The 11,547-nt window shown below is 41.0% G+C and overlaps 1 protein-coding gene across 1 annotated transcript; it reads left to right on the forward strand.

Moving 5' to 3' along the window:
• The first annotated feature begins 773 nt into the window (after positions 1-773).
• Positions 774-10,976, forward strand: LOC132975747 (core histone macro-H2A.2). Its single transcript, XM_061040519.1, has 9 exons — positions 774-982; positions 2,130-2,309; positions 3,257-3,363; positions 4,154-4,348; positions 5,526-5,624; positions 5,698-5,797; positions 5,884-5,973; positions 7,739-7,913; positions 10,446-10,976. Exons 2-9 carry the CDS (start codon positions 2,138-2,140, stop codon positions 10,609-10,611), a joined length of 1,104 nt encoding a protein of 367 aa, XP_060896502.1. The 5' UTR covers positions 774-982; positions 2,130-2,137; the 3' UTR covers positions 10,612-10,976.
• Positions 10,977-11,547: the final 571 nt, after the last annotated feature.

Below are 11,547 nucleotides of genomic sequence, written 5' to 3' on the forward strand. Positions count from 1 at the left end.
TCTGGTTGTTTTTATGTGGTGTGCTCAGCACTTGTTTTAAGTGTAGGCTAATTCTTATTTTATTTTAAGTTTAACATTTTGTCTTTTATGAGGATCTTGATTAATCACCAGAAGAGAAAAAAAAAATAGAGTTGCTTCATTGGATTGTCTAAACTGATCTGGTTCCAATGGCTATGGCCTAATCCTTGGGGGGAAATGCACCACATCAAAATCAATAAAACTGCTTGTTTTCCACTTGAAGTCTCAGATTGTTATTTTAAGTGTCTGACAACATTGTGGAATGCATTAAAGGAAGTGGATCTGGCTAGCATTCCCCTTCACAGATCTATTTGGCATATCAAAGACGGAGTCAAGTGATCTGATTGGCTGCTGAGACTCTTTCTGTCCCCCTGCGATCCCTTTTATGATGCATCAAAGAGGCTGCCAGGATTATCTGTCTGATTCACTTCCCAGTCTGCATGTTCAATTACTGTTTCGGCAGGCTACCTGTTAACTTGGAAACGTGCAGGGAAAACAGCCTGGGAGGCAGGGAAATTAGATTTAAAATAGAGCCCACATATTATAAGGCCTTATTAGAGGTCAGTTTATTGTACCACTGAATCTACAAAAGCATTTATTTTTTTATTAACACTGTTTATTTTTATTTGACATCACACCTTCTCTATCACATCGCGTTTCTTTCCACCAACATGTTCCCTCTTGAAGCCATGTTAGGGGGGCGTTTGCAATGAATATTCCCTCTACTGAATTTTTCCCCTCAGCAGCATCAGTAGCACTGAGCCAGCCTCCGACCAGACTACGCTGTTCCTGCTTGCTGTGTGTGTTTTTTTTTTCCCTAAGGTTAGGAAGCAAGATTACGCACAAGGACAGCAAATAAACAGAACCAAAACAAAGCGCGACGTCTTTCACCGTGGGGGATTCCGTGTTTCGTGAAGGAGAACCTCTGGCACGCACCGATTCGCGTGAAAGGAGTGCAAAACAGGTATAAACTTGGAGGGATTTTCATTTTTCATGCCTGGGCGCATATCCGGATAGACGGGGGCGCTTTACTTTCCATGTCTGTTGTAATTACACACATGCAGAGGATTGGAGGCTACATGGAAAAGGAAGGGGGCGGGCGGGGTTTATTAAGAGAAATGGGTCGTTGTGGTTAATCTCTCTATTGTAGGGGTTACACGCAATAGAAGGAGTGAATGGTTTTTACTAGCTAAAACATGTCGACCTGGTTTAACCTAGCTAACATTAACCCTTAACTGTATGCGTGTCCCTGCTACATTTGAGCTGATAAATAAAATCACCTCTATGTGTCAGCTTGTGTCGCTGTGACAGTAACAGTGATAGAAAAAAATCCAGTTTTTACGTCTGCGTAGCGACGTCGAAGAGCTTTGACTTGTTTGACTGTAAAGGCTAGGTACGGTACAGTAACGAGAGGCTTCATGGCACCGGTCACATTCCCGTCTTTTTTACATTCGGCTCATGCGCCGAACACCTCACTCACATACACACACGCCATATCCTTCCACCTTTTCGTGCGCTTGTAGTGCATACATCCAGAGTGCAGGCCGCAGCCTATCAGAGCGCTCATTGCTGGAACTTGTTTACATGGAGACCTCGGGGGAGGGGGGAGGGGGGCGGTAACCTTTCCGTACCATACGCTGTCAATATGTATGGTTTGAAGTAAAAGGAGAAAACGACCGACTTTGTTAAGGCAGCTCCGTTGTGGTTGTGACGTATATATACTTCTTTTTCTCCTAGACAAAACTCAAGGCTGTTTTGCTGTTATGTTGTCGTTCTCATCCAATTTGTTTTTGACAGTCAAAGTCCATCACTTGTCAGATATAAACAAAATATTTAACTATAAATTATAAAATTGAAATGTGTCTGTTTTGGTTTATTTGAACAGGTTTAAACGACTTTTCCTTCAACTGGAAATACATCAGAATAAAAATTGAAATCCATACATCTCATCTTGACAAATAACACCAGAAATATCGTTGCTTTTCCACAATGAAAAAAAAATCTTTGACAATATATGGATGGTTTTTTTTTTCTGTAATATTATGAATTCAAATGTAAAGCATTACCGTAAGTTGTTTTAACCCACTCTGTGTGGTTGTGCTTTGTATCAGATAGCAGGATGTCAGCCAGAGGAGGAAAGAAGAAGGCCACCAAGCTGTCTCGCTCAGCCAGGGCGGGTGTCATCTTCCCCGTTGGGAGGATGATGAGATACCTGCGCATTGGCACGCACAAATACCGCATCGGTATGGGGGCTCCTGTCTACATGGCAGCAGTCATAGAGTACCTGGCAGGTAAAGTTCAAGCTTCATTACAGTTTCAGTGATAATGATTTCATTAGCTGTCAACAAGTTGAGCAAAAAAACAAAACTTGTGGTGGTTGTTGATTAATGGCAATCAAATAGAAATTATTATAAATTGAATTTAATGCAAACAAATATTAAAATGCTGTTGTTAGTTGATTTTTAATGCTTTATTATATTATTTGTTTAAGTATTTAATTATATCTAAATTACAGATTGTAAATAGACAACACATAGCTAATCATTCTTTCCTTGGCTACATTCTCTAATTCTGCATAATGGATACAGGACAGTCTTATATCTGTGGGCTATATTGTCAGTGGCACTGATAGTTATATATAAGATGTATTGTAAATCCAACTCTCTGTAGCATGGGAGTGTGTGTGCTTCTTCATGTGTTTCTGTGTGTCTTAGACAGAACATGTGCTCGTAGGAGGGCTGGGAAACAAACAGAAACAAAAACTTTTCCTCTCCCAGCCCTCTACTCTATTAAAAAAAACCAATTTGAATGTGTCAGCACTTACACTGATATTAAACTGTGCAGTAGGTGCACTGTTGTGCATCCCGTGTGTGGATTAAGCTCAGTTGAGGAGTATTGTGAACTAGTTTGCTCTTCTTTTTAATGCGTCCTCTTAATATCTGGAACACACTGGGACACAGACTTTACACTTCGAGCAGGTTTTAGGTGGTTGAAGGAGCACTCATTTTCTGCGTCCTCGAGATAGGAGAGCGCCAGCTTTTTGACTGAACACACCTCATTTTAAAACAAACCTTACACAAATTGGAGCGCAAGTTCATTTGCTGTTTGAACAACGTGAGCACTGGGCATTAAAAAAAAAAAAAGGAAAGACACCTGCACTGCACGGCAAGGTGCTTTGTGCGGGGCGTACGATAGGGCCCTGCATGTTTGATATACAGTGTTTTTTTTCTTTTTTCAGCTGAGATCTTGGAGTTGGCAGGAAACGCTGCACGGGACAACAAGAAAGGCAGAATAACTCCCAGGCACATCAAGCTAGCTGTGGCCAATGACGAGGAGCTCAACCAGGTAACAAGGCGCTTAAAAGTGTCTGATTAATAGTTAGGTGTAGACCTCTGACATCAGAGACAGTTCAGAGGGTGATATCATTACAAGAGAGTGAAGAGGAAAAGTGAGGGGAAGCTTAGTTGACACTTCAAATATTGAGACCTGTAAATGCACAGAGGAAACATTCACAACAATACATTTTGTTTACAAAAATATTATGATGGAAATTAGACATAAAGTGTTGACGACATTCACACGTATCTCTCTCTACCATCAGCCGCTGGTGGATCAGGTTGCATGGTGCTCCTTTAACCTCCTCTGCTCTGTCAGACACACCTGAAGCTCCAACATGACACACTCATGATACCAGACTGAGCATCGTTAAGTCTCTGAAAACATTCAAATATAACACAGATTTACAGTTTCCAGAGAAAGCAGTGGCGTAGCAGCCGACATAAATAGTGTTTTGGCTGTGTTCACTCATTTTTAGGTATTTATTCTTGTTTTATTAGTTAGAAGTTATGTCCTTGATATGATGTGAGTGAAGTCTTTTCCCTGTGTGTGAGGCCTGTGTGGTTGATCGTTAAGGTTTTGGTCTCACAGCAGATGGTGTGTGTAGCAGCTAATATTTCAGAGGGTGTGAAGTATCCCAACACCGTGGCTGATCTCTACTGGGAACATCCACTCTTATTTCACATCTGCTTGCACGGAGCATGTCACTTAAAGAGAACAGCCTCCTCGGGATTACATTTAGGTTGGAAATGTGTCCACGGATTTGAAATATTTTGTTTCTGAAATGTGTTCCCTTTAGCTCCTGCGTGGGGTCACCATATCGAATGGTGGGGTTCTGCCTCGGATCCACCCAGAGCTGCTGTCCAAGAAGAGGGGGAGCCGGGTGAAAGTGGACAGCCAGGCATCCGTCCCAGAGAAAGAGGAACGCTCAAAGAGCAAGAAACCCGTCAAAGTCTTCAAAAAGGTTAAAGGAAAAAGAGGGCGAAAGCCAAAGGTCAGTCAACCCATCGACATGGACAGAATATAACTTTATATGATGGGAGGGGGGAGACCATTAAAAAAGCCCCCATATGATGCAAAGGACATTCTTTCAAGATCCGACCTTAAGGTCAAGAATTTACTTACAGCCCTAACATTAGAGCCTGACTGATTATGCCCTATGGGTTTAAGTCTGTCAATTCACTTCTCCAATACTAGTTATTAGCACCCCAAAAAAAAGATTAAAACAATAACAACAACACTTGTGTCAACGCTATTTGTCAGGTCTCTATAAATAATAAAGAGTTCTGTCTAGACCTGCTCCTCTTATAGAGTGTCTACTAGTCCAGTAAAAGACTTAATACAAACAAATGACATTAATAAAGAGCCACGTATTGCTTCAAAATTTACACCACAGTTCCCAGTTTTCACTTTTATTCTCTGCACTAATTCATGAACTCCGACCTTTCGAATCACACCTCATTTGAACTATTAGGACCTTAGTGCTTCGTGACTACTACAGCCAATGAGAGCCTGAGTAGAAACGGGCAAGTCAGTGTGCTGCGCACTGGCACCACAAAGTTGCCAGAAGTATTAACGTCTTTCACAGAAATCTGCCCGCCTCCACGGCCGGCATTTTTCATGGAACAGATGTGTCAGTTGATAAGAGGGATAACAACAGGGTCAGCAGCAAATGAGGTCAGCTGACTCAAGTTGGCAGTAGTGAATTCAAGTGAAACAAAATGACGTTATTGGAAACCAAATTTACCAGAAGTTAAAAAATAATATTAATAATTATTTTTCAAATGATCTTCCAATTTCAAAGGCGATAATTAATGGTTCAGGAGCCCAGCTCTGAGTTTCCTGAAATAACTTTTAATAATGATTTTGAACTGTACAACTACAAGATGGATTGATTGGTTGATATCCATCAGTATAGTTCCAATAAATTGTCAATCTGCTCGATGGGTCTCTACTAAATAAAGAAAACAAAGTATATTTTGTTAAAGCTAGAAGAGCTCAGACTCACTTAATCAAAGAACATGTCACAAACCCAAGAGTCTGTGGGAGAGTTGGATACTCTATTGGATATCTGTACCCATCAAGTAGTGAGGTGGGAAACCTTGCTATGTGTTTGTTTCTGTGATTATTGAAGTTTGGTTTAACTGAGTCTTTCTTTCTGTCCGGCACAGAACGCAGAGAGCGAGTCTGTACCAAACTCCACAGTAGAAGACGGTCCAGGAGAAGGATTCACCATCCTGTCAGCAAAGAGCCTCTTCCTTGGACAGAAGGTAACACTCCCGTATGTTTCAATTTGAGAAGTGTGTTTCCTTGCACTTAGCTGATGACTGTATGAATCCACAGCTTTCACTAACGGAGAGTGAAATCGGCAAAATTGGAACGATCAAGGTAGAGGGGATAATTAACCCAACAAATGCAGAAATGGACCTCAAAGACGGAGTGGGTGAGAAGGACTTGTTTTATTTTTTATGAACCACTTCCTTCAAAGCTTTGAGTTGTGTTCTCACCTTCTGCTCTGCTCTCTTTTAGGCAACGCCTTGGAGAAAGTAGGAGGCCGAGAGTTCCAGGATACAGTCAAGGAGCTACGAAAAGCACAAGGACCTTTGGAGGTGGCATCAGGTACAGAATGTCTTGTGACAGATGTGTGATCTGTTGCACTACTACTCAGATTATACAGTTGCAAGAAAAAGTATGTGATCCCTTTGGAATTTCTTAGTTTTCTGCATAAATTGGTCATAAAATGTGTTCTGATCTTCATCTAAGTCTCAACAATAGACAAACACAGTCTGCTTAAACTAATACCACACAAACAATTATATGTTTTCATGTTTTTATTGAACACAACATGTAAACATTCACAGTGCAGGGTGGAAAAAGTATGTGAACCCCTAGGCTAATGACTTCTCACAGAGCTAATTGGAGTCAGGACTCAGCCAACCTGCAGTCCAATCAATGAGACGAGATTGGAGGTGTTGGTTAAAGCTGCCCTGCCCTATAAAAAACACACTTCAGTTTTGAGTTTGATATTCTCAAGAAGCATTGCCTGATGTGAACCATGCCTCGCACAAAAGAGCTCTCAGAAGACCTACGATTAAGAATTGTTGACTTGCATAAAGCTGGAAAGGGTTACAAAAGAATCTCTTGATGTTCATCAGTCCACGGTAAGACAAATTGTCTATAAATGGAGAAAGTTCAGCACTGTTGCTACTCTCCCTAGAAGTGGCCGTCCTGTAAAGATGACTGCAAGAGCACAGCGCAGAATGCTCAATGAGGTGAAGAAGAATCCTAGAGTGTCAGCTAAAGAGTTACACAAATCTCTGGCACACGCTAACATCTCTGTTGACGAATCTACGATATGCAAAACACTAAACAAGAATGGAGTTCATGGTGAGGACACTACAGAGAAAGCCACTGCTGTCTAAAAAAAACATTGCTGCACATCTGAAGTTTGCAAAAGAGGACTTGGATGTTCCACGGCTCTACTGGCAAAACATCCTGTGGACAGATGAAACCAAAGTTGAGTTGTTTGGAAGGAACACACAACACTATGTGTGGAGAAAAGAAGGCACAGCACACCAACATCAAAACCTCATCCCAACTGTGAAGTATGGTGGGGGGGGGGCGTCATGGTTTGGGGCTGCTTTGCTGCATCAGGGTCTGGACAGATTGCTATCATCGACGGAAAAATGAATTCCCAAGTTTATCAAGACATTTTGCAGGAAATCTTAAGGCCATCTGTCCACCAATTGAAGCTCAACAGAAGATGGGTGATGCAACAGGACAACGAACCCAAAGCACAACAACAGAATGGATTCAACAGAAGAAAATACGCCTTCTGGAGTGGCCCAGTCAGAGTCCTGACCTCAACCCGATAGAGATGCTGTGGTATGACCTCAAGAGAGCGATTCACACCAGACATCCCGAGAATATTGCTGAACTGAAAAAGTTTTGTAAAAAGGAATGGTCCAACCGTTGTGCAGGTCTGATCTGCAACTACAGGAAACATTTGGTTGAGGTTACTGCTGCCAAAGGAGGGTCAACCAGTTATTAAATCCAAGAGTTTACATACTTTTTCGACCCTGCACTGTGAATGTTTACATGTTGTGTTCAACAAAAACATGAAAACATGTAATTGTTTGTGTGGTATTAGTTTAAGCAGACTGTGTTTGTCTATTGTTGAGACTTAGATGAAGATCAGAACACATTTTATGACCAATTTAATCAGAAAACTAGGAAATTCCAAAGGGTTCACATACTTTTTCTTGCAACTGTATAATCTGATATTTTAAAGTGTTTTCCAAACAACACAACATAACCTCGACACATCCAGAGACCTGAGCCATGTGTGTAAAGTTTGTCATACTTCTGTCTTCGCACCCTGCAGTGGCCGTAAGTCAGGCCAGTGGGATGGCAGCTCGCTTCGTCATCCACTGTAACGTCCCTCAGTGGGGTTCAGAGAAGTGCGAGGACCAGCTGGAGAAGACGGTGGAGAACTGCCTCTCTGCAGCAGAGGAGAAGAAGCTCAAGTCCGTGGCTTTCCCTTCACTTCCTGCTGGACGGTGAGCTCCACTCTTCACTCACAACACAGAAGCGAAGGTGTTTTGGTGTCAGCCGGTACTGCTTACTGTCCATTTAGGTTTGACGTGCAGCTCACTAAGGGATGACATGCGGTTCTTCTGACATGAAGTTTAAAGAAATGGCTGCTTGACGGAGACTCTTGACTCTTTGTCAATAACAGGAGTGTCAGTTCTTTTTCAAACACCTGAGCATTATACTTAATCAGTCAATCCTTATTTGTATAGTGCCAATTCACAACAAGTGTTCTCAACTCGAGACGCTTTAAAAAAGAGCAGGTGAAAGACCAGACTCTTTGTATTCCTCGCGTTCCTGTTGTCCACACTTCCTTGCAGCTGAGGTGGAGGTCGGAGCAGGCCGTGCATGAATGAAGACGACAGTGTCGGCTGGTCGTAATAGATAGATTACTCTGCTGGGAAACAAAGATTGATTATTGAGCCCTAGCAACATTTATGTAATTCGGTGAACATACAAAAGCATTCTCTTTACCCTGGTGTGTAAGATGAGAAGTCATAACATGGTAGAATAAGGCACCAACTTCACATTTTGAATGTCGTTTAAGAGCTTTATACGGTTGGAATTTTTAAACATAGTCTGTATGTTTTACATATTTTGATGTCTAAATGACACATACATACAATAGTGTTTTTTGATTGCTTCAGCTTGTAGTCTAGATTCAAGCTGCTGTGGCCTCAGTGTAATCTCTTAGCGTGAATGCACCTTATTAAAGACTAACCTAAGAAACCTAAGTGTTGTTTTTTACCACAAGGTCTCATAGAAATGACCTAATAACATTATGGAAAGCATCACTACAAAACTATCCCTTTTGTTAAGGTAGTATTAGTGTCACTTTGTGTTAATGTGTGTGAACCAAGCCAACATTAAAACACCAAAGTCATACAATAAAACATCAAACTGACCGATTGAAGCAGGACAAGACCAACAACCCCTTTACCTTCACAGTGAGTTCGATCTCAGGAGGGATCCTTTCTTTAACGTTGTCAGACACTTGGAGTCACAATCTTAGCCTGTCAGTAGTGAACACTTGCATTCTGGTAGATTTTATTCAGGCACATTTATTTAAGAGATTGGTCTGTGTTTTCCACCCTTCCCACTATAGTCCCGATTATCTTGCCTGATTCTCCTGTGGTGTGAGGTGTGATTTTAACCTCCCTGATCTGCTTGGAAGACGATCAGAGCCGCCCTGATTTGAAATCAGAAGTCCTGTTGTGTGGTGAGAAAACCGAGGACGGCCGAGCACGGACTCTGAATTGTCACGTGGGACAGAACAATTGCCAACCAAGGAAGCAAGCTGACTGATGCAGCAAGCACGACAAATATTACCATGGCGACGACAGCAAAGGCGAAGCATGAAGATAGATTGATGTCATAAACACAGGACCAACCTTACGTCAGTTTATACAACGTGTCCTGTAAAGCAAACCACAATCCAACTGACAGTTAGAGGAGTTGGACCCAAATGTTAACCGTGATGGATGTACCAGCTAACAGCTAGCCACAGTTAGCTTGACCATCCTGTGCGTTAACTCTTAAGTAGCGTTTGACCGCGAGAGATTACACGTTTTGATAGTCGAGACTGGTGGTTGGCGAATGAATCGGTTAGTGTGCTGAGCACACCACACACTTTAAGAACTGAACTGTTAATCTGGCATGATTCGTCGTCATGTGTGGGATCTCAAATTTTCTTTTAGTGTCTGCCAGGCCTTAGTGACACTTGCTGTATCACCTTATGGTTTAGATCTATGCAGGGTGCGATTTGTAAAATAAACAGAGGGGGGGGGGATGTTTTTGAAATGTTTTTATTCATGAAAAAAATTATGAACAACAATGGGCCAATAGACTTTGAAGCCTTTTAGGCTATTTCTTTCAGAATAATTAAATTATATAATTATTCTTGTTCTGAAATTGTTTGAATTAAGTAATTATTCTATGTATATAATATATATAATAATAACTTAATTAAAACAATTTCAGAACTTCAGTTTAACCACTGTATTTGGAAGAATATTTTAATCAATTTTTTAACATTTAATTCATCAAGTAGCGTTCTCTGTAAGACGTCAGCTTTAATATAAGAAAAGTGCTTTGATAAATACTGTTTTGTGTATTAAATGCTATAGACATTTGTGATCGGTCAAACCACCTGTCAATCTTAATGTCATGTTGACTAAATTAGCCAATGTAAAATTAGACCCGCCCACATTTCTCCATCTCTGAGCAGAATCTCGGAGAGTAGTTCTCTGTGGAACGAGACGGAGTGACGGTGGCTGTGTGGAGTTTACTTCAAATGAAAGATGTTGTTGGAATGATTTGTGTTTGGGGGGGGGGACACATTCTGTGTACATTCAGCAGAGGCAGGGATATATAGACCAGAGGGGGGGGGGAATCGCACCCTGGATCTATGTTGCTTTTAGCTGCAGCTCATGATGGGAATTCTTCACTAGAATGTACTGCTCACTTCTCACTTCTCACTTCTATCCCGCCGACTCTCACAGGAACGGTTTCCCAAAGCAAACAGCCGCCCAGCTCATCCTCAAGGCCATCTCCAACCATTTTGTGTCGTCCACCAGCTCCTCTCTGAAGAACATTTACTTTGTGTTGTTTGACAGTGAGAGCATTGGGATTTACCTTCAGGAAATGGCCAAGCTGGACACCAAGTGAGGACCCTGCTGAAGGAGTTTGTTTTTCTAACTGTTGTTTGTCGCCGCTGGTATAGATAGGTGGTTTGACAGTAGGGGTTTTTCATGTGGAATCTGTCTTTGGTTTAAGAGGAAAAAAGATATTTGTGAGTGGAGTGCTCTTCACATTTATGTTTCATTGTTCCTTCAAAATGTTATAATTCTTTTTAGATTAGATAATTTAAATCTGAAGTTTATGGGTCCTCGTTTCATTGATGTTTTTACATTCCATGTACAATTCTAACAGTTTTCTTTTTCCTGCCTCTGTAGTTTCTGATACAGTTAGTTTACTAAAGATCTGTGGTTCTCATTCTGCTTTGAAATAAAAACTCGGATGTTTTACACCAACACTTATTCTTTTCTTATTTTGAGAAGTTAAAAAATGTAACATCTGATTCTACTTCAATCTCAAATGCTACAGCACTGTAAAAACAAAAAGTTGATGAGAATAATTAGCGAAACAAATTCGATGAACTGCTATTAAATGCAGGTAGCCATATATACCGAGGGGACTGTTTGCACAACATGACAGCAGTTATGAAACAGCTTTGACAGCGCTCAGTTTAACTCTGCTGTATAAACTTAGTGAATCTCTTTAACAGCTTTTCAAAATAATGCATCGTCAAAAAGTTCTTTTCAGACTCCAGTGTGTTTGATCTTGTAACGTGATTATTAAAAATGATCCTCGCCAGCTATTGCTAAAACTGAATTAATGGCCGTCACTGGATGGGTTAAAGGACAAACACAACAGCACTAACATGCAGATGTAGTGGAGGGCCACAGATCAATATTCAACTGTCTGTATTTTAGTTTGTTCCTCATGATATGTATTGATGAATGTTTCGCTATAGCTTAAAGTGATGACAATTTTATATATAAACCATCAGGTCAAATTCATTATGTCCTAGAAAAAGTATTT

This window comes from Labrus mixtus, chromosome 6 (assembly GCF_963584025.1).
Source record: "Labrus mixtus chromosome 6, fLabMix1.1, whole genome shotgun sequence".
NCBI classification, from domain to species: Eukaryota; Metazoa; Chordata; class Actinopteri; order Labriformes; family Labridae; genus Labrus; species Labrus mixtus.

Excerpts from the sequence above, each read along its gene's own strand:
- LOC132975747 (XM_061040519.1), top strand. The coding sequence starts at position 2,138 with ATGTCAGCCAGAGGAGGAAAGAAGAAGGCCACCAAGCTGTCTCGCTCA. Across the intron at positions 2,310-3,256 it reads AGTCATAGAGTACCTGGCAG|CTGAGATCTTGGAGTTGGCA; the intron begins GTAAAGTTCAAG and ends TTCTTTTTTCAG. Across the intron at positions 5,625-5,697 it reads GCCTCTTCCTTGGACAGAAG|CTTTCACTAACGGAGAGTGA; the intron begins GTAACACTCCCG and ends ATGAATCCACAG.